Source organism: Schistocerca cancellata, chromosome 6 (assembly GCF_023864275.1).
Source record: "Schistocerca cancellata isolate TAMUIC-IGC-003103 chromosome 6, iqSchCanc2.1, whole genome shotgun sequence".
In the NCBI taxonomy this organism is placed as follows: Eukaryota; Metazoa; Arthropoda; class Insecta; order Orthoptera; family Acrididae; genus Schistocerca; species Schistocerca cancellata.
Window position 1 is genome coordinate 434,240,055 of NC_064631.1, and position 27,478 is coordinate 434,267,532.

General features: G+C 42.4%; 1 protein-coding gene across 5 annotated transcripts in view; it reads left to right on the plus strand.

Moving 5' to 3' along the window:
• LOC126088119 (S phase cyclin A-associated protein in the endoplasmic reticulum) overlaps nucleotides 1–27,478 on the plus strand; it is a 581,441-nt gene that overhangs the window by 146,732 nt on the left and 407,231 nt on the right. For all 5 annotated transcript variants that reach the window (XM_049906219.1, XM_049906218.1, XM_049906220.1 and 2 more), the window contains 4 exons: nucleotides 2,101–2,217; nucleotides 2,302–2,411; nucleotides 7,830–8,064; nucleotides 12,732–12,964. In XM_049906219.1, coding sequence (XP_049762176.1) covers nucleotides 2,101–2,217; nucleotides 2,302–2,411; nucleotides 7,830–8,064; nucleotides 12,732–12,964 — 695 coding nt within the window. The remainder of the gene's footprint in view (nucleotides 1–2,100; nucleotides 2,218–2,301; nucleotides 2,412–7,829; nucleotides 8,065–12,731; nucleotides 12,965–27,478) is intronic.

Genomic DNA, 27,478 nt, shown 5'->3' on the forward strand with positions numbered 1-27,478 from the left:
CATTTCATTCTTGGTCTTCCATTCTTGTTTTTTTCTTTATTCTTGTACATATTATATATTACATTCTTTCCCTATAGTTTACACCTACATTTATGAGACTTTCAAACATCTTGGACCATTTTCCATTATTTCACACTTTTTCTAAGTCTATAAATCCTACGAGTGTGTCGTAATTTGTCTTAAGTCACACTTCTATTACCAAACATAACTACCTCTCTGTTACCTTTACTTTTTCTAAAGCCAAACTGCCCATCACCTAAGATATCTTCTATTTTCTTATAGGTTATTCTGTATATTATTCTTGTCAGCAACTTGGACACATGAACTGTTAGGCTGATTCTGCAATAGTTCTCAAACATATCTGTCGTTACTATCTTTGGGCTTATGTGGATGATACTTTTCTGAAAGTCTGATGGTATGTCTCCAGTTTGATGTATTCTACATGCCAACTTGAACTATTTGTTGGGTTGCCATTTCTCCCCCACTTATTTCAGAAATTGTGAAGTAATGTTATCTATGCATTCTGTCTTATTTAATTGCAAGTCTTGCAAAGCTTTGTCAAACACTGACTGGTAATACTGGGTCCTTTGTGAAATCCAGATACACTTCCATTTCTTCTCCCATCACATCAGCAGGCAGTTCCTCCCCCTCATAGAGGCCTTCAGGGTATTCTTTTCATCTGTCCACTCTTTTGTCTATGTTTAACAACATAATTCCTCTTGCCTTTTAGTGCTGACAGCTTTACTTTCAATTGTTTATAAGGCTGTTTTGACTTTACTGTATGAGAATCTGTTCTTCCAATTATCGTATCTTGTTTGATTTCTTCACACATTTCTTGCAGCTGTTTCACCTTAACTTCCCTGCCTTTCCTATTTATTTCATTCTTAAGTGACCTACACTGCTGTATTCTTGTTTCCTTCATCAGAATTTTTGTGTTTTATTCTTTTATTAATTTCTTGGAGTATTTCTTCTCTAACCCGAGGTTTCTTCAGTTACCTTCCTTGTATTACAACTGTCTGTCCTACTTCTGTGATTGTCCCTATTTAGAGAAGTTGATTCCGCTTCAGCTGAACTGCCTACTGTGATATTTATTACTGTCTAACCCACATATTATTCAATATATACACTGAGCAGGCATTAAAGGAAACAGAAGAGAAAATTGGAAAATTAATTAAAAGTTGAGGCAGAAAAATTAATAACTATAAAGATTGCCAGTGACACTGTAATCCTGTCAGAAGAAGGCAAAGGACTTGGAACATAAGATGAATGAAATGGGCACTGTTGTGAAAACATATCATAAGATGAACATCAACAAAAGTAACACAAGGGCAATGGGATGTAGTCAAATCAAATTGGTAAAAGCTGATAGAATTACATTAGAAAATGAGACCAAAAAGCAGTAGATGAGTTTTTTTGTTTGGACAGCAAAATAACTGACATTGGCCAAAGTAGTCACAATATAAAATGCAGACTGGAAATAAGGTTGCTACTGTAAAAGAGAGTTTTGTCAACATTGAATATAAATTTTAGTGATATGAAGCCTTTCCTGGGTTAATTCGCCTGGATGTAGTCTTATACAAAAGTGAAAAATCAATGACAAACAGTACAGTCAGGAACAGAATAGAAGCTTTTGAAATGTGTTGCTACAGAAGAATGTTGAAGATGAGGTAATTAAGGAAGAGGATCTGAATCGATTTAAGGAAGAAGTAGTTAATTTAGTATTGGAGGGAAGTGTGAGGGGTGAAAATTGTAGAGGGAACCAAAGACCTGACTATAGTTACTAGATTCCAAATGGATGCAGGTTGCAATAGTCATGCAGAGATGATAAAACTTGCACTGAGCTGCCTGCATCAAAACAATTCTTATACTGAAGATGACAACGATGACAACAATAACATTGACATTTCATTAGGAACATAGGCACAGAGGCATAAGTAAAAGCAGCTGATATTAACTTATTACTGTGCTTTTATTTTGTAGCCTTTTAACTAATACTGAGTTACAGGATAACATATTTTCAGTAGTTGTGATCTGTATAGTTCCTCTAAAACACAACTCCTTTAACCAGAAAGTGACTAAGTGTAAATTTCACTGTGGAAGGAACAAGAGGAACGACTCCAAGGCATACATGAAGAACGACAGAGAAAACAGGAAGAGAAAGCAGCTAAAGAGGCAGCTGCAGAAGAGAGGCGAAGACTTCTGGAGGCAGAGAGGCAGGTAAGTCATTCATAAAGAGTATGTTTTATGGTGTGGTAATTTTTTATTGTGCTGTGTGGTAATACATTTGAATAACTGATGCAGGAAAGATTAGAAAAAATGCAAGAACTTAGGAGAAAGAGAGAGGAAAGAGTTGGACGAAAACAGCAAGAAAAGGAAAAAGAAAGGCAAGAACATGCAAGAGAAAGGGCAAGGTAATTATCAACAGTTCCTTAGCTGTAAGTGTGTTCTTTTGTTTTCAAGCACTTTATATTTTTTTTAAAAATATTGTTGGTTCATTAGGAAAACATATCCAAGAAAAGTTATGTGAGGTTTTCTCAGTTGATGTGATTGCCTAACAATAAATGAGGTTTCTTTTTTTTCCTCACTGGAGCGCAGCACATTGGTCATTACCTGTCATTGGCTTACTAATAGCTGATATACAGGGCTTTCTACCTAAAAAGGTAGTTAAAATATTTTTGTTTTATTTTTGAGATTTAAGGTTTTCATGCTAAGCCTATGTTGCATGTTTATATGCACCATTGTCATCTGGCAGTGTCCAGGCCAGCTTAAGCTTGGCACAGTTCTTTTTCTTGTTTCAAAGAAAGTTCAGTTACAGCTTCACTGAAATTGTCAAAATATCCTTCTTTAACATGAGGCTTTAAAGAGAATACACCAACAAGCAAATTTATATATGTGGTCTTTCAGATTTTGGTGATGAAATTGAGCATTTCCAAATTTTGAAGACTCCAGCTAAGTCACTTTTATTATTTTCTACAATATTTGAAATTCTTGTGGTTGGTGTTCCCATATGTATGGATAGCAAACAAGCAACTACTACTCTACTTCCTTTCCTGACCAAGCTTAAAGCATCAGATTCACCTCCTGCTACAGGTGTCGTTTGACTTCATCTACATGATCACATGGAGGTAGATTCAAAGTGATGATACATTAAATTCTTAACTTTGGGTGTTGTGAATTCACATCATACCAGTGTGACTCTAATAAGTGTAAGATTTACTGTTTATGAATGCCAGTAGGTGCAGATTCTACATGAAGCTGCCAGTGCTTCTGACACATACTGCCATGTCTGAGCTTTTCAGGTGTTTCTAGAGGGACATAATTTTTTATTGTAAAATTTGAAATTATCCTGGCGAATCAACTGTTCAAAAAGATTTCGGACTTGCAGCCGGTCGTCGTAAACTTCATTGCACAATATTTCAGTTGGACAACTGCCAGCCATCTTCAGGTGAACCGAACGAGATCTGACGAAGACGTTCTCCACTCTGTCTTATATAGTGCGCTGATGGTACTGCCACACATGCATTGCAGTCATGGAGACAGAAGTACCACACTGCCCAGTGACAGCGCCCTCGCTGGTGGAACTGCAAGACTCAGCTGCCATCGGTATTGTCACTGGCTACAGCTGTCGAAGTCTTCTGGTGTCTTCGTTTCAAGCAAATTTTGGAGATGATGGGATTCCATGTATTATTCAATTGGTAACCACTGTCACGGTTCATCAGTTTTCCCACGATGCGTATTTCAACAGATTCTTTGATAATGGAGTCCCAAAAGGTTGTTGCTGTGGCCAAAATCGAAGTTTTGTCGTACTCTATTGAATGCCCGTTGGAAATACAATGTTCCGCAACTGCAGCCTTACTGGGTTGCGGTAGCCAAGTGCAACGTGGATGTTCCATACAACGCTCTTCCACTGTATGTGTTGTCTGTCCTATATAGGCCATACCACCTTTTTCAGGCATGTCAAGCAGTTACTCAGTATCTGGACTTGAGTGTGGATGAAACTGGAATGGTGAGGAGTTCTGTGCTCAACTAACCTGAAGTAGAAATCTGGGAAAGGTGTTGAAATTTTGTGTAAAATGACATTAACTTGGCTGCAAATGTATATAAGTCTCCCTTTTAAATATTACCAGTATATGTAATTGACTATACCCATAAAAGTCCAATTACAGTGAGGGAACTTCAAAAAGTAAGTTACACATGTCGTCCTACATTAAGACCATCACACAACGAGAGTGGCACATTGTCAGAAGAGAGTACATGTTTTGTGTTTTCTGCAGACACAGTTCTGCTGTGATAAGGAGAACAGGTACATTGCATTGTGGGAGTGGCAACTGGAAATGTAGTGCGAAGTTGAAGTATTGAGGGACAGTACAATTCTTGTGGAAAAAAGTCTAAATTGCACAAAGATTCAGCAATTCTGGCCGTATATGGACCAGATGCGATGTTGTGTCCTGACATAGTGAAATGGTGCCAACAATTTGATCAAAGCTGCAAAAAAGGGGGTGATGCTGATTGGGAAGGAATGCCATCGACATTGACCACATATGGCAATGTCCAGGCGATTTAGAAACTGATTCATAGGAATTGTAGATTTTCTGAAGATGAGGACGTTCACACAGCAGTGCTTGAATGGGCCCATGACCAAGTAACGGATTTCTTTCATTGAGGAAAAGAATGATTGGTGGAATTGTGTGCCCAGACTTGGACACTGTGTTGAAAAATAGTGTCATTAATCTGTGTTACTCTGAAGTGCATACTAGCAGTCAGTTAAGACGCAGAGTAACTGGTGGACACAACATACCTATTTGCCAAATGTGTCACCCTCGTTCTGCTGCCTTAGGCCCCTCCTTATGGAATTTCCGTGTTTGAGAAAATGGTTGTATTTCAAGATCATCTTAGAGCAAAGATGTTGGGCATTCAATAAAAGTTGTTTGGTCTGCCATAATAATGAATAACTTACTTTCTTGAAGTCCCCTCATAAATGCCTCAGATTTATGCACCAGGTGTGCCTCCTGAGAGTTGCCAGACAAATTTTATCTGGTATTGGAGCAAACATTTTCAATTTTGGTTTTGCAAAGTGGAGAGGGAGTCTGCCCAAATAAATACTATTAGTCATGTATTTCATGTGATACCCAGTGTCAGCAGAAAAACTCATTTCATTTTTTGTTTTTAAGTTGTAGTTTATCTACATATGCATGTATAATCTACAGATCAATGTGAAGTGCATGGCAGAGCATCCCATTGTGCCAGATAGAAGAGCCTTTTCCTATTCCATCCATGTACAGAGCATGGGAAGAATGCCTTCTGAAGTTAATCAAATCTTGTCCTCACAATCCCTATGACAGAAATAAGTGGGGGTTTGTAGTATATTCTGTGAGTGATCATTTAAACAGCACTAATAGTCACAGGTTTGTCTGACCTGTGTAAGAGTGCCATAGAGATGGTGAAGAAACTGAACTGACAGTCTTTTGAAGATAGACGTAAACTATCTGAGAAAGCCTGCTTACATAGTTACAAGAACTGGCTTTGATTGATGACTCTAGGAATACACTACAAACCCCTATGTATTGTGCACATCAGGTTCTTGAGTACAGGATTAGATTAATTACAGCACACAGAGGCATTTAAATAATCATTCTTTTTGTGCCCCTCCATATATGAGTGGAATGGGAAGAAACTAATAAGTGGTACAATGGGATGTTACCTCTGTCATGGACTTCACTGTGCTTTGCAGAGTACAGGTGTAGCTGTAGATTTAAGGCAAATTCTTGAAATTTTAGAAGAAGGCTTTCTCAGGATAATAATTCATGTCTATCTCCAAGATACACCTGTTCAGTTCTTTCGGCATCTCTGTGACATTCCCACAGGTCAGACAAACCTGTGGCCATTCATGTTGCCCTTCTCTATACAAATTCAGTGGCTCCTGTTGGTCACATTTGATACAAGTCCCACACACTTGAGCAGTATTCTAGGATGGATTTCATGAATGATTTGTAAGCAGTCTTCTTTGTAGACTGATTACATTTTGTCAGTATTCTTCCAATAAGTCAACCACCTGCATTACCATCGGCAACCTGTGTTGTTATTCCATTTCATATCTCTACAAAGTGTTACAGCCAGGTATTTGTATGATTTGACCAATTCCAGCTGTGATTCTCTGATACTGTAATAATAGGATACTACATTTTTTCCTTCTGTGAAGAACACAGTTTTACATTTCTGAATGAAATTGCCAGTCTGTGCACCACTTTGAAATCTTTTCAAGATCTGACTGAATATTTGTACAGCATCTTCCAGGAGCACTGCATTATAGATGGCTGAATCATCTGTAAAAGGCATGTGCTGAGGAGAATACTCCTGATTGCGAGCTTCCTTGACACTCTGTGAGCAAGGCTGGTATTCTCAACCTTCTCTATTGTTGGAATGATCCAAGTATGACTTTGGAACCCAGATAGCAGGCATTGTTTGTTCCAGCATGCCCCACAGTCTTCAGTTGGTTGCACACTGTTCCCCCAGTGGCAGCAAGAGTAGCATCTTCAACATGTTGAATGAGGCCCCCAGGCATACACAGTGTCCTTCTCATCCCTTGCTGCAATTTCTCTAAGGGATACCATTATTTGCTGTTGTTTGGACTGATGGTGGTTAATGTACCTTACTCCATTGTTTTTTCTTCTCCCTGACATGGGACACAGCACATTTCTCAACAGTAAAGTGAGCTCCACTGGTCTCGGTGGAAGACAACATCTTGAAGTTGTTTGTTAGGGGACATCTGGAATTCTCCCTGAGCCCCATCTTCCCTGTACAGAATGACTGGACCTACCACTGTCATACCACTCACAGTCAAGTGGAAGAGTAGTGACAGACCTGTATTTCCTGTAGAAGAGGCAGCAATCCCAGGAGACGATAATAGCTGAGATACCTAGCAAGTAATGTAGCCTCAGTTCTACTACAGGCCATAAAGTGTCAGTATTTGGTAGAGTGGCCTGGAGTTTGGGTTTTCAGATCCCTAAACCAATAATATCTATTTTACTATCCTTTATGATTTAAAGAACTGACAGCTCCAGTGTCTTCTAGCACTACTATTGGTAAACATTTGTTCATCATGTCTTTATCTTGAGTTCTTGCCCATGCCCATGCCGCACTGTCAGTCTCCTGTTGCCAAGCAGCAGTGTTACTCAGTTGCTACTTCACTACTGGATGTACTTTTTGTTTTACTGTCCTAATTGACAAACTGACATTTTCTGTTGTATACGGGTGTCACATGAAACACATCATGATCAGTATTTGTTTGGGCTAACTCCATCTACATGTAGGAAAAAACAAAACTGCAAATACCTGCTAAAATACTACAGAATGTGAGGCTGACAGCTCTTGAGGGAGAGACCCAGTATACATGTATGATGTTTTTTTTAAAAATATGAAACTTTTCAACAGTATGAGCCGAGTTGAATTTTACTCACCATGTTCTGTTCCAACATAATATCAATCAAAGTGAAATAACATAGGAAACCTATTTACAGTGATTGTAGTGGACTGCTGTAGACTATAATAACTAGAGTTTGGAAATGTGTTGCCAATTAGGTCATATAGAACCTCCACCAAGCTTCTGACTTACACAGATGAGGACTGGTTTTTCCTTAGTGAACCTGCCTTTCATTAACTATGATTGATTCACGATAAGCTGAAATAAAAAGAATAAAAAGAATGGAGAATATTATAAATTTGATGACAAAACTATTCTGGAGACAAGATGATGATACACTCCAGTAGACTCATGTAAAGCTGCACTTTTATTTCAATATTTTGTTTTGAATGATGGTCACCTCTTCCAGAGACCGAGAAGAACGTCTTTCAGCTTTGCATGCAGCTCAGTTAGCCAATCAAGAAGAGCTGCAAAAAAAGATACAGCAGAAGCAGGAAGATTCAGCACGTCGCCATGAAGAAAATATTGAGCAGATTCGACAGAAAGCCTTAGAATCCAGCATCCTCCGATACTCAACTGATGATTTACCGCCAAGGCTGGCACCATATGAAACACTAAAATTATGTGAAATCTGTAATGTTTTGGTATGTATGAGTGTTTCTGCCTAATGAAGTCTGTGTTAATAAAAATTACGTAGAAAAAGATAATATAACTGAGTAGAGTTCATGTAACTATATTTAATATATTTATATGGCATGTATATTAGGTTGAGTGATGATCTACCTCACTCAAATTTAAATTTACTTTAGGGTTAAAGGAGATCATTCACCAAAAAGCATAAGCCTTGAGTTGTCGATAGGCATACGCAGGAGGAGGAAAACTTTCTAACTTTTGGATCTATCTTTTGGATTTATCTTTTGATCAACTAGAGTACACACATGTGCTGCGCCCATACCACCACACACACACACACACACACACACACACACACACACACACACACACACACACACCCCTATGCCCCTAGATTGTGCCGGCTAGACTGATAGTACCAATGCTATTTTGCGATTTTGTGACAGGTTATGGTGAGGGTACTCTTAGGTGAAGTAGAAGAGGAGCTGAAGGGACAGCAGGTATAGTTGTAGTAGCCAATGGGAAGTGACACACACTGAAGGCTATGTGAGGATGTGAATTGGAAGAGGGTGACAGGATAATGGAAGGGGAAACTGTTGGTTGGAGGGTGTGGGGACAGTGGGTTACCTGAGATTGATACCAAGATGATAATGGGAGTGGAGGATGTGTTGTAAGGATAACTTCCACCTGAGTAGTTTGAAGAAACTAGTGGTGTAGGGAAGAATCCAGATGGCACAGATTGTGAAGCAGCCATTTAAATTGAGCATGTTATGCCACCAGGTGGTTAGCTTTGTTCTTGACAACAGTTTGGTGCTGGCCATTCATCCTGGTGGACAGCTGGGTGGTAGTCATACCAACATAAAAGGCTGTGCAGTGTTTGTAGCAGAGTTGGTATATGGCATGGCTGCTTTTGCAGGTGGCAAGGTCTCTGATGGGGTGGTATAAGCCAGTGACAGGACTTGAATAGGAGTTGCTGGATGGGCAGACTGGTTAGGTCCTGCACCTTGGGCCACCTCAGGGCCTTTGCCAAGGAGTTGAGAGTGGGAGTGGTGTAGGGATGGATTAGGATGTTTTGAAGATTGGGTGGGCAGGGGAACACCACTTCAGGAGGGTTGAAGAGGATCTTGGATAAGATGTTCCTAATTTCAGGGCAGTATGAGACACAATCAAAGTCCTGATGAAGGACATGGTTCAGTTGTTCCAAGCCAGGGTGATATTAGGTGATGAGTGGGGCACTCCTGTGTAACTTATTCTTGGTGGTGGTGGGAGGTTTTTTGTGTGTGTGCGCGTGCGTGTGTGTAGATACGGCATGTTCCATTGCAAATATATCATTCGAGGGTGGAAAGGGAAGGAAATTTCGGTGTGGGAGGGATGGCAGCTGTCGAAATGCGGGTACTGTTGGTGGGTAGTGGGTTTGATGTGGACAGAGATGTGAATGGAGCCATCAGTGAGGTAGAGGTCAACGTCCAAGATGGTGATAAATTGGATAGAAGAGGACAGATGAAGCAGATGGCAGAAAAGGTGTTGATATTATGAAGGAATGTGGATAGTGTGTAATGGCCCTGAGTCCAGATCATGAAGATATCGTCAGTGAACCTGAACCAAACTAGGTGTTGGGAACTTCAGGAGGCTAGGAATGTTTCTTCTAGATGACCCATAAACAGTTTGGCTTAGGAAGGTACCATGCTCCACCTTCCTGTACCAGTTCAGAAAAGTGCCCCTTTCACTTGTTAAAACCCAGTCCCATATCCTGTTTCTTAAGTGCTTCCTGAACCATTGAATCCCCTCCAATGGCCACCTTCTCTGGACCTCACCGTTCCTTTCACAACAACATTCACCTTTTCAGTTTCCGCCAGTCTGTATCACTCATGAACCTGGTTTTGCGAAAACACCTCTCCATAGCACAGATATCTCTGAACCATCTCAATTCCCTCCACAAGATACTGTCACTGTTTAGTCACCATCACATATAATATCTCTGAAATATAAACCCTTGCACTCCCAACACCTGGAGACGCATTCCAGACACTACCTCCATAAATTGCCCAAACTTTGACATCTTGCTACGCCCTTGGGGCACTAATATCCATCAACACTCATTCTTCTCACAGTGAACCGTGTCATCAACCTCTCATAGCAACCAATTTACCACATCTTCCAAACTCCTTACCAACACCCCACAGAACCCTGAACCCAAGCAAACCCGAAACACTGTTGTTAAGCTCACCATCAAAAACCTCAGTCCCACAGAAGTTTCAGTCCTATTTAAAGACCTAACCTTCATCCCTGTGCCCAAGTTCAATGACATTGGGCTTGTCAAAGACCTACTCTCCTTTTCCTGATCCTTACAGTGGAAACACTTCTTTGTCACCACTCGTTCCCACGAAGGCCAACCTAATCCCAACATTGAGCCTTACCTCTGCCAGTTCATACCACCATCTAACTGTGACCCTCCCCCCTCATACCTAACAATCCCCGAGTCAGCTTCCAGGAATTGCTTACTACCAACTTGGCCTTGCCATCCTTCCCCATGTCCATTCCTAAGAACATTGACCTTTCAGCAGAAGAAAGGACAGCCATACACAACCTGAAAATGGCTCCAGACCTAATCATCCTCCTTGCAGACAAAGGCTCCACCACTGTTGTGGTGAGTCACAGTGACCACCTGATAGAAGGCTGTGTGATCCTGTCCCAAATCCAATATAATCTCCAATCCCTATTGAAATCCATAGGCACTTCCCAGAACCTCTCACCTGAGTCCATCTCCTTCCTCACCCCAACACCCACACCCACCTTCTACATGTTCCCCAAAATCTGCAAACTCAAGAATCCAGGCCACCCTACTGACCAACATCTAAAACCAATTGACCAAAACCTAGCCTCTCACACCAAAGATACTAACTACCTCCTTCACCAACTTTCCGCCTTCCCACACCTTTTTGTCCCAGATCCCTACTCATCAAAGTTGATTCCACCTCCCTACTCATCACAGTTGATTCCACCTCCCTATACATCAGCATCCATTGTCTCCCATGGCCTTGGCACTATCTAACGTTACCTCTCCCAAAGTCGTTCAGGTTTCAAACCCTCCAGCTCATTCCTTATACACCTTACTGATTATATCCCGATCCATAGCTACTTTTTTCTTGCAGGGAATGTTTACAAACAAATCCACGACATGCCCATGGGCACCTGCATGGCACCCTCCTATGCCAAAGTGTTATGGACCATCTAGAGGAAACATAAACATCCCTAGCCCCCCAAAACTCTCAACCCCCCCCCCCCCCCCAGTCAGCCCCTAGTCCGATAATATATTCTTGGTCTGGGCTCAGGGCCAAGACACCCTGTCTGTATTCCTTTAGAACCTCAGCATCTTTTCTTCCATTCACTTCACCCACTCCTACTCTGCCCAATGTACCACCTTCCTGGACAGTGACTTCCACCTCACCGATGGCTCCGTCCACACCTCTGTCCACATTAAACCTACCAATCACCAACATTGCCTGCATTTTGACAGCTGCCATCCCTTCCACACCAAAAAAATCCCTTCCATACAGCCTAGCCACCCATGCACAACCTGTCTGCAGTAACAAGAACTCCTTTGCCCAGTACAATGAAGGCCTCACAAAGGCCTACATACTCAGGCAATACCCTCCAAACCTAGATCACAAACAGATGTCCCATGCCATATTCTCACACAGCCCCAGTACTCCCTCCACACCAAAAATAAGCTACAAAGGAGCAACCCTCACCAGGGCTTTGATTATCTCTCACCCTATCCTGAAATTAGGAACATCCTACCCAAGATCCTTCCCACTCCTCCTAAAGTGGTGTTCTGTCACTCAGCCAGCCTATGCAACATCCTGGTCTATACATATGCCACACCCACTCCCAACCTCTTGCCACAGGGATTATATTCCCATGGCAGACCAAGGTGCAAGACTTTCCCACTCCACCTATCCCAGGACCTCTTACTCCAGTCCTGTCACAGGCTTATCCTACTTCATTAGAGGCTGAGCCACCTGTGAAATCTAACATGCCATACACGAACTCTGCTGCAAACACTGCAAAGTCTTTTATGTTGATATGAATACCAACCAGCTGCCCACCAGAATGAATGACCCCACCAAACTATTGTCAAGGACAGAGTAGACCACCCAGTGCCACAGCATGCTGCTGAGAATAACATGCTCAGTTTCAGTGGCTGCTTCACAACCCAAACTATCTGCACTTTTCCCTGCACCGCCAGCTTCTCTGAACTACACAGATGGGAGTTATCCTTACAACACATTCTCTGCTCTTCATAATCATCTTGGCTTCACTCTCAGGAAACCAACTGTCCCCACACTGAACAGTTTCCCCTTCCACTGTCCTGTCACCCCTTCCTAATTCATGTCCCCACAATCATCGGCCGCTACAACTATACCTGTCACCACTGCCTTCTGTATGCCTAACTGGCAAACTGGCCTCCCTCTGAGCCACTTACCTCTCCTTATCTCCCACCTCTCTCTACCCACCCACCCCAACACTACTCCCTCCACAATCAGCCCACCCGCTGCAAAATAGTACTGGCACTGTCAGTCTAGCTGGCAGCATATAGGTGCACAGGAGCATGTAATTGATATACTAATTCTCATTGGTGGTAGGAAATATTTCATATATTTTTATTTGCTTCCAGATTGGTTCAGAAGTATACTTACTGAGCCATCTCCGTGGACGACAACACCAGGAAGCGTTGCAACAGAAGCAAGATGTTACAGCACTTTCAAGAGAGGAACTGCTCTCATTCAGCATAACACACATTGTTGATGCGCCAGCTGACAAGATAGATCCTCGAATTGCACTTGATAAGGAACGTCAGAAAGCACTCAAGAAGCGGTGCAAAAAGATCCGTCTACGAATGGCTTCGAGGTGAGGTTATTGTTTTTAAGGTAGCTGTATTTTTCAAGAATGAATTTTCACTCTGCACAGGAGTGTGGTGATTTGAAACTTCATGACGGATTAAAACTGTGTGCCTGACTGGAGCTCTGTGAGGGCACATGTGGTTTGATAGTATTAGGCCAGTTATGAGAATGTGAACTCTCCATTCCACATAGAAGAACAGCTCAGATGAATGGTATTGTCACTTGAAAATGACTGGAAAAAGAAGTGAACCTGACTGTCTACCCACCTCCAGGCTCTTTCAAGTGCATTGCCTTACAAACTACTTCTCCATTGTAGTTCAGCAACTGAAAAACCTTTAGTGAGGTGGTAATTGCATAAAGAAAAAGCACACTGTAGACCACCAGATATGTTCTGAGAACTGCTTTAATTACTTTGCAGTGATCAAGTCCTTCACAGAAGCTGTGTATGGAGTAATAAATTCAAGTTCTGTCCTCAATATCTGCTCTCAGAGCCCAGACAGATGTTAGGTCCCTTCACTGGTATTATTGTGACTAGATTAATATCTAGGAAAAGATATAGTGAAGGATAAAGAAGCATGACTTTGAACAGAAAAGAATATGAACACTGCTTTAAATATCTTGGGTCACTGGTAACTGAGAATAATGATGTGAGAGAAGAAATACATGCAAGGATTGCAGCTGGTAATAGGTGCTATGTTGTACTGGTTAAAGTGTTTAAAGCAAGGAGTCTTAGTAGGAATCTGAAGCCGATTGTGTATCATATAGTAGTTAGATGTGTAGTGATGTATGATTCAGAGACCTGGACTATGACACAAAATGATGAGGGGTTGTTGCTGAGATGGGAAAGGACGATACTTAGGAAAATCTATGGGCCAGTGAATGATAGGGGTTTTTGGAGAATCAGAAGTAATATGGAGATCAGAGAGTTGTACAACAAACCAGATATCATGACAGAAATAAAGAGTAATAGACTACGTTGGTTGGGACATGTAGAAAGAATGGTGGAGAACAGCACAGTCAAGAAAGTTTCCAAAGGAAATCCTGGTGGACATCATATAAGGGGCAGACAATGTGGAGGAGGACTTGAAAAGGATGGGAGTTATAAGATGGAGAGCGGAGGCAGCCAGCAGAGAAGAGTGGGTGGAGACTGTCCGGGAAGCCAAAGGCCCTATAAGCACTGTAGTGCCAAGGAGTAAAGTACAGTAAGATCTAGCTATTGTGCATCTAATTTACATGATCTCCCTCATCGTTCACACTATCATCAAACAACAGAACCTTATTGCCACAGCAGAATTGTTTTTTATTCTGTGTCTTATCATAATATTCCTTGTTCTTTATCGTACATTGCACATTTTGTTCTCTTGAATTAGCTCTGCCACATAATTGTCAAAATTATACCACAACCTGGCCAACTGTCTCAGTCTGTCTGCGATCTGTTTACATAATGTTGCAACATCTCTGTTAAAGTCTGATTCGAGTTCTCTGATTCTCCATTTGTATAAGGATAGTAACTAATAGTCTGCATCTTCTCAATCCACAGCATTTTGCATTCTACGGTTTCTCATGAAATTGCTTCCCATGTCACTGTCAGTTTCTGTACTTCAGTATAACTTTCTCAGCTAACACTGGTGCTACAATGTCAGTATCTTGCTGTTCAGCTAGTATAAACTTAGTCAGTTCATCCTGAAATGTGAGGATATACTTGTTACCTTGGTCTGTCTTCAAAGGACATACCAAATCAGTGTCACCTCTTGAAAATGTGTTTGGGAGTCTTTGTCATCTCTAAAGACATATTTGTGTGTTTCCTAGTGAATTTATTCTTCTGACAGCTCTCGCATTTCTGGGTATACTCTTCTATATCCTCCTTCATACCACTCCATATTCAGTACTTTTTTTATTCATCCATAGGTTCTCCTTATGCCTTGTTATCCTCCCTCTGGAGAACTGTGATACTAGTTTGCAACAGCCATGCTGTCATTGCCTGCCTGAGTGATTCTTGACTCGTGCAAGGGCTTCCTTTTCTGCTGCCTTCTGACCCAGGCTACCATCGACTTCTAGTTGTGTGCCAGCTGCCCTGACCTCTTTCATTCGTGAAAGTGCCTTGGTGACTTAATATGGTTTGGACTTTTGTGCAGTGTATAGTAATCATATTTCTGCAGCTTTAATCTGAACTTATTAATCTGGATGCAGATCTGATCTGCTACCTATCCATGTTAGGGGTTTATGATCAGTTCTGCCAGACATGCACGGTCTAAAGTATTTGACAGCTCAACAACTGGCTAACATCTCCTGCTCAATGTTTTCACTTTATTTCATGTCCTTGAGGCATAAGTGACAAGTTAATTACTTTTGTTTTTTCTTTGACTTAAAGGTAGCCCCAACAAAATTCTGACTTACATCCATAGTGATTCTGAAGTCCTTTTCAAAGTCCAGATACTGCAGCATCAGTGGACTGAGCAGTTTCTCTTTTAAATCCTGAAAATTGTTTTCTTGCTTGACACCACATATGTAGCATTCTTCCTTCTTTAATAATTAGTGTAGTGGATGTGTGATTTTGCAGAAGTTGTTTATTAAATGCATACAGTATGCCACACTACCTAAGAGTTTCTTCAGTTGCCTCTGTGGATATTCCTTTATCACTTTGATCTTCTGTGGGTCTGGCTTCAAACATTGGTCCAATAGAATACAGCCCAAATGGCACACTTTAGGGTCACAAACATGTTACCATACCATCTACATTCTGTAGCAGCTAGCCAGATTTCATGCCCGATGCTATCTGTGTAAGACAACTTGCCTCCTGGTACTTGGGCAATGTCGGTATACATTGTGCACAGCTTTGTTATGGTGGCTTCCTTTTCCATGTCCAGATGACTCACACAAATATTCTCTTTTAGAGTAATTATTCACACTTTCAACAGTGGCTTTTCTTCAGTGATGTGACTCATTCTGGATCATTCCCACTACAGTATTGCTTCTGCTACCACTCATGGGAATTCTTTTGACACACCCTCACCTGTATTGTTTAACACTCTCATTACGCATTCCCCTGATTGCGCTTTCACCAGTGCCTCAGGTAGATACACACCGTTGGTGACCTCCTTTTTCATAATGATAACCTCTTTCATTCCATAGGTCTCTATTCTTATCCGGCACACTCGTTCCTCTCCAGGCCCAACTATTAACATTGTTTCAGATTGCACATCTCTCTCTAGATTTTCTGTGTTAATATTGACTGTCTACTTCTACTATAGGTTGGCAGTTGGTTCCATCCCACCTGACCTTTGCCTTTATGTGTGTTTCACTCTGCATTAGAGCCTTTCTCAAAAGAGACTTCTCTTTCCTGTACATGCTATTGGTACAGCTGACTCCCCTTTCTCTGTCTTCATTTTACTGTGCACCTTTTGCTCCATGTCTGAGCCTGTTCTGAAAGAGCCTCCTTTTTCTTATACATGCACTATGTGTAGCTCTCACTCTCGCTCTGTCTTCATTTAGATTTGTTCCTTGAGGATCCGCAGGCAGTGTGGTGGTGGCTACAAATCCATTTTCTCTAAAGGAGGCTCTGCACATCATCCCATCATCAAGAAGATCCACATCTTCCTCATGGAGCAGTGTCTCAGTTGCATTCTGCTTCTTGTTTGCAAACTGAGGGTTGTAGTTACTTCTATCTTTGTCACCACATTAACAATTCCCTGAATCCTAATACCTTCAGCCAGATTGTACCGTGCACTATCTTTCGAGCTACGTTGAACTAGGATTATCTGTGCCCCACTATCCACAAGAAATCTCAATTGATTTTCTGTGCCTTCCTGGCATCTCAATTCTATAAACTCTTTCTTCATTCCGTATGCTTTACTCTTCTTCTGCATTTGACTCTTCCTCTGTGCATGGCAAGCACAGGTCCATACAGTCTCTCAAGTAATGACCAGTTTGCTTGCATTTAAAACATGTTACAGGCTTCAACCATCTAGTTCCTTGCAATTTCCATGGAACATGAGCGGTAAAACTTGGCCTTTGTCACTGGCACTTTTGTACTCTCTCCTCTGTTTCCTGATACGACTGGCCCTTCCTTTCTGATTCTTGTTGGTATGGCAGCCTTGCATTACATGACCTGTATTACCACATACAAAAGACTTTGTCGCTTTCTTTTTGTTTCACAGTGCTGCACTACCACTTAAAGTGTTCCCTATTCTCTGGCCAAGGCTATTGTACTCTCCTCCATGGGAGCAACCTCTAAAGCCTCTGCTAATATTAATTGTTCACTGTACGTACTAGAGATGGGGGATCCGCTCTTGAACTAATTCATAGAGTTCAATCTTTCAAAGGAGTGAACAATCAGTGATTCAGAAAAAAAGAACGGTAGCTCCAAACGTTTCCCACGGCAGAGAGAGAGAGAGAGAGAGAGAGAGAGAGAGAGAGAGAGAGAGACACGGAGCATATCAGCAGCGCCTCTGCTGGTCAGAGCACAGTGCACGCCACACAACACAGCCAGCGCCGGCCTCTGCCCTGCTTCTACCTTGGCTGCCTGCATTGTGCAGTGCCCCATTGATTTTGTGTTTCACATATGCCGTGCCGTCTCTGTGTGTCGTCTGCCGTGTGCACTGTGCAGTGTCTGGCGCAGCTTAACTTCGCATCGCACTCTGTCGGCGATCGTTTCAGTCGCACGTCCTGCCCTCTGGGCAGTTGATGCGAGCAACAGGACAGAGAGCCACCTAGCGGATAACATAGGAACTACTTGCAAAAACCTGCTCGCAAGGGAACGGACGATTTGTCTCGGAGCGGGTGAGTTCACCGCTCCCCCCCATCCTCGGAACTCGCCCGCTCAACGCTCACCCCACCGTCTCGACTCTAGCCAGAGCGTCGAGCAAAGCGACTCAGGTGTCACTCTGGTCTCTGCGGTCTCAGCTCACGCAGTAATACAGCTCGCGGCTCGACCTGCTCGACTCAGCGCCTCTGCATCGGAGTTCGTCCCCACTGGATAATGTTCTTCGTAGTAATACCGCTATGTATATTACATTATTATGTTATGTATACATCAATTGTTTTTATTTTATTTTTATTTGTTTAAACAGATTAGATTAGGTTCCTGATGACTCCTCTTACTATAGGATTTTTATTATGGTTTAGATTAGGTTCCTGATGACTCCTCTTACTATAGGATTTTTATTATGGACACTCGAATTTACGCTTTAATTACGCGTGAACCGATAAACGTATCGCAAAATGTGATACACCAATATTTTCCTTGTTTTATTCTGCGTAAGGCTATATGCAGCACTTTCGTTTTACAGTCAAATTTATATATTTTTTTCTTATTCTGGTACGGATTTTGCGATTTTAGGCGTCTTCGAAAGGAAACGTTCACTTTAAAAATATATGGCTTGCGATGTATTTGTATGAGGTTAATGAAATTTTAATACATTATAGCCAAATATATTGTTAATGTAAATCTCAAGTTACAACATTTTCTGATCACCCAAAAAACCACGATAGTGCAAAATAAATCAATAATCAAAAACTTTGTCATATCGTGGAAATTTCAATAAACAATACAAAATTCTTACTCATTATCTGTGTTACTTCAAAATAGGATCAAATAAGATCAAAATACAGGTATAGTACTGGAATAAACCAAGTTTAAAGGGCAATGTGCCTTCCATTTATTTTCTATTGTAAATGAGTGGTGAGTCATGAAAAAGAGCTAATTCATTTCAGGGAGTGAACAGTTCTGATCCAATCTCTGAAAAGAACAGTTTTGCCCATCTCTAGTACGTACACACTAAGGTCAAAATCCTGTCATTGTAAATCACTTCGATGAATACTGTTCTGCTTAAATTCCAAATGAATTCAAGGGTATCTTATAATTTCGTCTCTTGCACTGTGTGTCTGATAGCCTCTCTAAAGCAGTGCTGCATTGCCTAATTTTCTACTAGTATGGCACACACATCTCGCCAACTGGCACTTAGGTCTCAGACTAACAATTTTATGTACTGAGCCAGGTATTTTAGTTTTTATGAATTTTAACAAAGAATCATCCTGATCTCGATTTGAGTTGAAATGCTGTTATGAAATTGTCGACCAACTCATTTAGAGTATTCTTATTGCATTCCTATTAGTACAAACAGCAAAGTTTCCACGGAGGAAGGTACACAGCTATGTGTTAAACACAAGCAGAGCCAGAGCAAAGTTCTAAGTGTCTACCCCTGGGCACGGCCTACATGGAATACTGATTACTTCACCTGAGTTCCCAGAATGACTCTCAAAGTCTAGGCTGGGGTCCCTTTCGGGATGACTGCTACTATCTAATTGCTGAGGACTTGACTTCAGTCACAGGTGGCCCACTGTTTCCGTATAACCCTCACATCAGACCTGCCCTTCTTGCCATGCCATGTGCCATCTTGAGTCCATATATGGTTACCCAATGCCCATTGACAACTTCTCACGTGCCCATATATGGTTGGCCTCCACACAGACAATAACCTGCCACAACTAACAGCTTCTTCATGTGAGACTGTGAGTCTAGCTACATAACATTTCCAGCCAATGCCTAAGTCAACACTGTTCCTATTTTAGACAAACAGTGACATTTGTTGCCTCTAAATTAGTTAACTAGTCAATAATTTGACTCTGTTCAGATATGGTAATACATGAAGAAGAGAATTAGTCATCAATGTATTTCTGCTTTTTGTGCACAAATGTATTTGCCATAGATGCAGTAAAATATTAGGCAACTGTTGACAATTTTGATGAGTTTACAGATTAATGAATTTTAAGCTTCATTCATTTACAGTACAGAAGTTTGGAGCATTCACATAATATTCCATGCACCTCTAACTTAGCTGGACATGGCCACTTGGTTATGCCAAATAAACAAGAGTGTCTTTTAACCATAATGAAAATTCCCCATTTTAGGTGACAAACCGTCTGACAATCCAATGTATAAGATACCTCTTGACGTTCTTCTGAAGCTTCTCTTCCAAGTACTTTTCATTACCTTAGAATTCAACTGAAAGATTGGGAAGACCACTGTATCTTTATCTGCCTGTGGTATAAGCACATAAACAAGAACTGACAGCTGTTGGTCTAGCTTAGAACTTGCACTGTTTTTCAGAGCATGAAGTGCTATAGCCCCAGTGTTTTGAGACCAGGTGAGGTGTGAGAGCAGTCCCACATTGAGAGGGCCATTTTCAATTTAGCTGTCATGATTCAGATTACCCTAAATTGATTAAGGTGAATGTTGGGAATTGTTACTTTGAAAAGGAAACAGGTGGTTTCCTTCTCTGCCCTCTTCCTATTGTAGCTTGTGTTCTGTCTCTAATAATATTGCTGTTGACAGACTGTTTTACATTTCATTCCCAGTTCTATGGCTTGACTGGGATTGGGCATGATTTGGGAGGAGCGGACAAGATGAACATGGAAGAGGCAAAGCAAAAGGTAGTCATAGTGAGAGAAGAGTGATGGTTTGGGAGCAGCGCACACCATCAGTAGAAGGTGACAGAAGTAAGTCATGGAGAGCTCATCCAACAAAGAGTTGGTGGTGTGTTGCATATGGAGATATGAGGGACAGAAGTTTCGATGGTAGACAGGGGCTTGGCAACATTAGGTGCCCTTCAGGGTGGGGATGACGCAGGATAAAATAAATGGGGAGAAGACCATGGGTAAACAGATGTTGACGAAGGTTACTACAATTTATATTTAGAGAGGGACCAATGTGAGGTGACTGGCGTGAGATGTGTGGAAATGCCAGGTATTAGCTTTTCCCTCAGTATGGTTTCTCTTTGACTCCTGCCAATATATAGCTCCTTATGCATTTCACTACATCATAATTTATGTAACAAAAATTGTTTTTATTGCCCCCTGCTCCACCACCACCACCACCACCACCACCACCAAGCATAATCATGTCCTGTGCAGTGACATTGCAGTACTTACATTTATGATATGCATGACAGATAATGAAATGAAGTTACTAGTAGTCGCTCTTATGAAAGTTCAAGTTAATAGAATCTTTGCAGAAGCACTTCTTTTTTTCCTACAATTTGTTTGTGTTTGCATTAATTTTCAATTTGTTTCTATTATTACAGTGTTACATTGTGTCAAAGTATGTGTATATATATATTTATTGTTGTTGTTGTTGTGGTCTTCAGTCCTGAGACTGGTTTGATGCAGCTCTCCATGCTACTCTATCCTGTGCAAGCTTCTTCATCTCCCAGTACCTACTGCAACCTACATCCTTCTGAATCTGCTTAGTGTATTCATCTCTTGGTCTCCCTCTACGATTTTTACCCTCCACGCTGCCCTCCAATGCTAAATTTGTGATCCCTCGATGCCTCAGAATATGTCCTACCAACCGATCCCTTCTTCTAGTCAAGTTGTGCCACAAACTTCTCTTCTCCCCAATCCTATTCAATACCTCCTCATTAGTTACGTGATCTACCCACCTTATCTTCAGCATTCTTCTGTAGCACCACATTTCGAAAGCTTCTATTCTCTTCTTGTCCAAACTAGTTATCGTCCATGTCTCACTTTCATACATGGCTACACTCCATACAAATACTTTCAGAAACGACTTCCTGACACCTAAATCTATATTCGAAGTTAACAAATTTCTCTTCTTGAGAAACGCATTCCTTGCCATTGCCAGTCTGCATTTTATATCCTCTCTACTTCGACCATCATCGGTTATTTTACTCCCTAAATAGCAAAACTCCTTTACTACTTTAAGTGTCTCATTTCCTAATCTAATTCCCTCAGCATCACCCAACTTAATTTGACTACATTCCATTATCCTCGTTTTGCTTTTGTTGATGTTCATCTTATATCCTCCTTTCAAGACACTGTCCATTCCGTTCAACTGCTCTTCCAAGTCCTTTGCTGTCTCTGACAGAATTACAATGTCACCGACGAACCTCAAGGTTTTTACTTCTTCTCCATGAATTTTAATACCTACTCCGAATTTTTCTTTTGTTTCCTTTACTGCTTGCTCAATATACAGATTAAATAACATCGGGGAGAGGCTACAACCCTGTCTCACTCCTTTCCCAACCACTGCTTCCCTTTCATCCCCCTCGACTCTTATAACTGCCATCTGGTTTCTGTACAAATTGTAAATAGCCTTTCGCTCCCTGTATTTTACCCCTGCCACCTTCAGAATTTGAAAGAGAGTATTCCAGTCAACATTGTCAAAAGCTTTCTCTAAGTCTACAAATGCTAGAAACGTAGGTTTGCCTTTTCTTAATCTTTCTTCCAAGATAAGTCGTAAGGTCAGTATTGCCTCACGTGTTCCAACATTTCTACAGAATCCAAACTGATCTTCCCCGAGGTCGGCTTCTACCAGTTTTTCCATTCGTCTGTAAAGAATTCGCGTTAGTATTTTGCAGCTGTGACTTATTAAACTGATAGTTCGGTAATTTTCACATCTGTCAACACCTGCTTTCTTTGGGATTCGAATTATTATATTCTTCTTGAAGTCTGAGGGTATTTCGCCTGTCTCATACATCTTGCTCACCAGATGGTAGACTTTTGTCATGACTGGCTCTCCCGAGGCCATCAGTAGTTCTAATGGAATGTTGCCTACTCCCGGGGCCTTGTTTTGACTCAGGTCTTTCAGTGCTCTGTAAAACTTTTCACGCAGTATCTTATCCCTCATTTCGTCTTCATCTACATCCTCTTCCATTTCCATAATATTGTCCTCAAGTACATCGCCCTTGTATAAACCCTCTATATACTCCTTCCACCTTCCTGCTTTCCCTTCTTTGCTTAGAATTGGGTTGCCATCTGAGCTCTTGATATTCATACAAGTGGTTCTCTTCTCTCCAAAGGTCTCTTTAATTTTCCTGTAGGCAGTATCTATCTTACCCCTAGTGAGACAAGCCTCTACATCCTTACATTTGTCCTCTAGCCATCCCTGCTTAGCCATTTTGCACTTCCTGTCAATTTCATTTTTGAGACGTTTGTATTCCTTTTTGCCTGCTTCATTTACTACATTTTAATATTTTCTCCTTTCATCAATTAAATTCAATATTTCTTCTGTTACCGAAGGATTTCTATTAGCCCTCGTCTTTATACCTACCTGATCGTCTGCTGCCTTCACCACTTCATCCCTCAGAGCTACCCATTCTTCTTCTACTGTATTTCTTTCCCCCATTCCTGTCAATTGTTCCCTTATGCTCTCCCTGAAACTCTCTACAACCTCTGGTTCTTTCAATTTATCCAGGTCCCATCTCCTTAAATTCCCACCTTTTTGCAGTTTCTTCAGTTTCAATCTGCAGTTCATAACCAATAGATTGTGGTCAGAATCCACATCTGCCCCAGGAAATGTCTTACAATTTAAAACCTGGTTCCTAAATCTCTGTCTTACCATTATATAATCTATCTGAAACCTGTCAGTATCTCCAGGCTTCTTCCATATATATATTCTCCATATACACTCCTGGAAATTGAAATAAGAACACCGTGAATTCATTGTCCCAGGAAGGGGAAACTTTATTGACACATTCCTGGGGTCAGATACATCACATGATCACACTGACAGAACCACAGGCATATAGACACAGGCAACAGAGCATGCACAATGTCGGCACTAGTACAGTGTATATCCACCTTTCGCAGCAATGCAGGCTGCTATTCTCCCATGGAGACGATCGTAGAGATGCTAGATGTAGTCCTGTGGAACGGCTTGCCATGCCATTTCCACCTGGCGCCTCAATTGGGCCAGCGTTCGTGCTGGACGTGCAGACCGCGTGAGACGACGCTTCATCCAGTCCCAAACATGCTCAATGGGGGACAGATCCGGAGATCTTGCTGGCCAGGGTAGTTGACTTACACCTTCTAGAGCACGTTGGGTGGCACGGGATACATGCGGACGTGCATTGTCCTGTTGGATCAGCAAGTTCCCTTGCCGGTCTAGGAATGGTAGAACGATGGGTTCGATGACGGTTTGGATGTACCGTGCACTATTCAGTGTCCCCTCGACGCTCACCAGTGGTGTACAGCCAGTGTAGGAGATCGCTCCCCACACCATGATGCCGGGTGTTGGCCCTGTGTGCCTCGGCCGTATGCAGTCCTGATTGTGGCGCTCACCTGCACGGCGCCAAACACGCATACGACCATCATTGGCACCAAGGCAGAAGCGACTCTCATCGCTGAAGACGACATGTCTCCATTCGTCCCTCCATTCACGCCTGTCGCGACACCACTGGAGGCGGGCTGCACGATGTTGAGGCGTGAGCGGAAGACGGCCTAACGGTGTGCGGGACCGTAGCCCAGCTTCATGGAGACGGTTGCGAATGGTCCTCGCCGATACCCCAGGAGCAACAGTGTCCCTAATTTGCTGGGAAGTGGCGGTGCGGTCCCCTACGGCACTGCGTAGGATCCTACGGTCTTGGCGTGCATCCGTGCGTCCCTGTGGTCCGGTCCCAGGTCGACGGGCACGTGCACCTTCCGCCGACCACTGGCGACAACATCGATGTACTGTGGAGACCTCACGCCCCACGTGTTGAGCAATTCGGCGGTACGTCCACCCGGCCTCCCGCATGCCCACTATACGCCCTCGCTCAAAGTCCGTCAACTGCACATACGGTTCACGTCCACGCTGTCGCGGCATGCTACCAGTGTTAAAGACTGCGATGGAGCTCCGTATGCCACGGCAAACTGGCTGACACTGACGGTGGCGGTGCACAAATGCTGCGCAGCTAGCGCCATTCGACGGCCAACACCGCGGTTCCTGGTGTGTCCGCTGTGCCGTGCGTGTGATCATTGCTTGTACAGCCCTCTCGCAGTGTCCGGAGCAAGTATGGTGGGTCTGACACACCGGTGTCAATGTGTTCTTTTTTCCATTTCCAGGAGTGTGTATATTCTTCCGTATATATATGATGAGACTTACCAAACAAAAGCGCTGGCTTGTGTCTGTGTATATGCGGATGGATATGTGTGTGTGTGCGAGTGTATACCTGTCCTTTTTTTTCCCCTAAGGTAAGTCTTTCCGCTCCCGGGATTGGAATGACTCCTTACCCTCTCCCTTAAAACCCAAATCCTTTTGTCTTTCCCTCTCCTTCCTTCTTTCCTGACGAGGCAACCGTTGGTTGCGAAAGCTAGAATTTTGTGTGTATGTTTGTGTTTGTTTGTGTGTCTATCGACCTGCCAGTGCTTTTGTTTGGTAAGTCTCATCATCTTTCTTTTTAGATATATTTTTCCCACGTGAAATGTTTCCCTCTATTATTAATAGAGGGAAACATTCCACGTGGGAAAAATATATCTAAAAAGAAAGATGATGTGACTTACCAAACAAAATATAATAGAGGGAAACATTCCACGTGGGAAAATATATCTAAAAAGAAAGATGATGAGACTTACCAAACAAAAGCGCTGGCAGGTCGATAGACACACAAACAAACACAAACATACACACAAAATTCTAGCTTTCGCAACCAACGGTTGCCTCGTCAGGAAAGAGGGAAGGAGAGGGAAAGACGAAAGGATTTGGGTTTTAAGGGAGACGATAAGGAGTCATTCCAATCCCGGGAGCGGAAAGACTTACCTTAGGGGGAGAAAAGGACAGGTATACACTAGCGCACACACACACACACACATATCCATCTGCATATACACAGACACACACAGCCATTTGTAAAGGCAAACTTACCAAAAGAGAGCGCTGGCAGGTCGATAGACACACAAACATACACACAAAATTCTAGCTTTCGCAACCAACGGCTGCTTTGTCAGGAAAGAGGGAAGGAGTATGTTTGGGCCAAACTCTTTGCCTTTACAAATGTCTGCTTGTGTCTGTGTATATGCGGATGGATATGTGTGTGTGTGTGTGTGCGCGAGTCCTTTTCTCCCCCTAAGGTAAGTCTTTCCACTCCCGGGATTGGAATGACTCCTTACCCTCTCCCTTAAAACCCAAATCCTTTTGTCTTTCCCTCTCCTTCTCTCTTTCCTGATGAGGCAACCGTTGGTTGCGAAAGCTAGAATTTTGTGTGTATGTTTGTGTTTGTTTGTGTGTCTATCGACCTGCCAGCGCTTTTGTTTGGTAAGTCTCATCATCACGAAGGTTAGGTGGACGGCGGAAAGACACTCTTGGTGGAGTGGGGAGGATTTCATGAAGGATGGATCTCATTTCAGGGCAGGATTTGAGGAAGTCGTATCCCTGCTGGAGAGCCACATTCAGAATCTGATCCAGTCCCGGAAAGTATCCTGTCACAAGTGGGGCACTTTTGGGGTTCTTCTGTGGAAGGTTCCGGGTTTGAGGAGATGAGGAAATCCCCTAACCACCTTCCCTACCCTCTGGCTCCTACCCCTGTAACTGCCCCTGGTGTAAAACCTGTCCCATGCACCCTCCCACCACCACCTATTCCAGTCCTGTAACCAAGAAGGTGTACACGATCAAAGGCAGAGCCACGTGTGAAAGCACCCACGTGATTTACCAACTGACCTGCCTACACTGTGAAGCGTTCTATGTGGGAATGACCAGCAACAAACTGTCCATTCGCATGAATGGACACAGGCAGACAGTGTTTGTTGGTAATGAGGATCACCCTGTGGCTAAACATGCCTTGGTGCACGGCCAGCACATCTTGGCACAGTGTTACACCGTCCGGGTTATCTGGATACTTCCCACTAACACCAACCTGTCAGAACTCCGGAGATGGGAACTTGCCCTTCAGCATATGCTCTCTTCTCGCTATCTGCCAGGCCTCAATCTCCGCTAATTTCTAATTTCAATTTGCCGCCGCTCATACCTCACCTGTCTTTCAACAACATCTTTGCCTCTGTACTTCCGCCCCGACTGACATCTCTGCCCAAACTCTTTGCCTTTACAAATGTCTGCTTGTGTCTGTGTATATGCGGATGGATGTGTGTGTGTGTGCGAGTGTATACCTGTCCTTTTTTCCCCCTAAGGTAAGTCTTTCCGCTCCCGGGATTGGAATGACTCCTTACCCTGTCCCTTAAAACCCATATCCTTTTGTCTTTCCCTCTCCTTCCCTCTTTCCTGACGAGGCAACCGTTGGTTGCGAAAGCTAGAATTTTGTGTGTATGTTTGTGTTTGTTTGTGTGTCTATCGACCTGCCAGCGCTTTTGTTTGGTAAGTCTCATCATCTTTCTTTTTAATTATATTTTTCCCACGTGGAATGTTTCCCTCTATTATATATATATATATATATATGGTTATAATAGAAGGAAACATTCCACGAAGGAAAAAATTGTGTGTCTGTCGACCTGCCAGCACTTTCATTTGGTAAGTCACATCATCTTTGTTTTAGGTGTATATATATATATGACATCATGTGAAGTAAACCCTCCTCCCCTCCACCCCTCCCCTCTTCGCTCTCCGTATTATATATCTGGTTTTTATTAGTGTATTTCACTATCTACAAAATGAATTGAATGCACTGAATACATCACTAGTAACAATGAAATTCTGAGTCAGACATGGAGCCATGCACAGTTGAGTTGACTGCTTAAAATGAGCAGGGTTTAAGTTTTGGTCTGGTACAAAATTTCAGTTGTGGCTATGTATTCA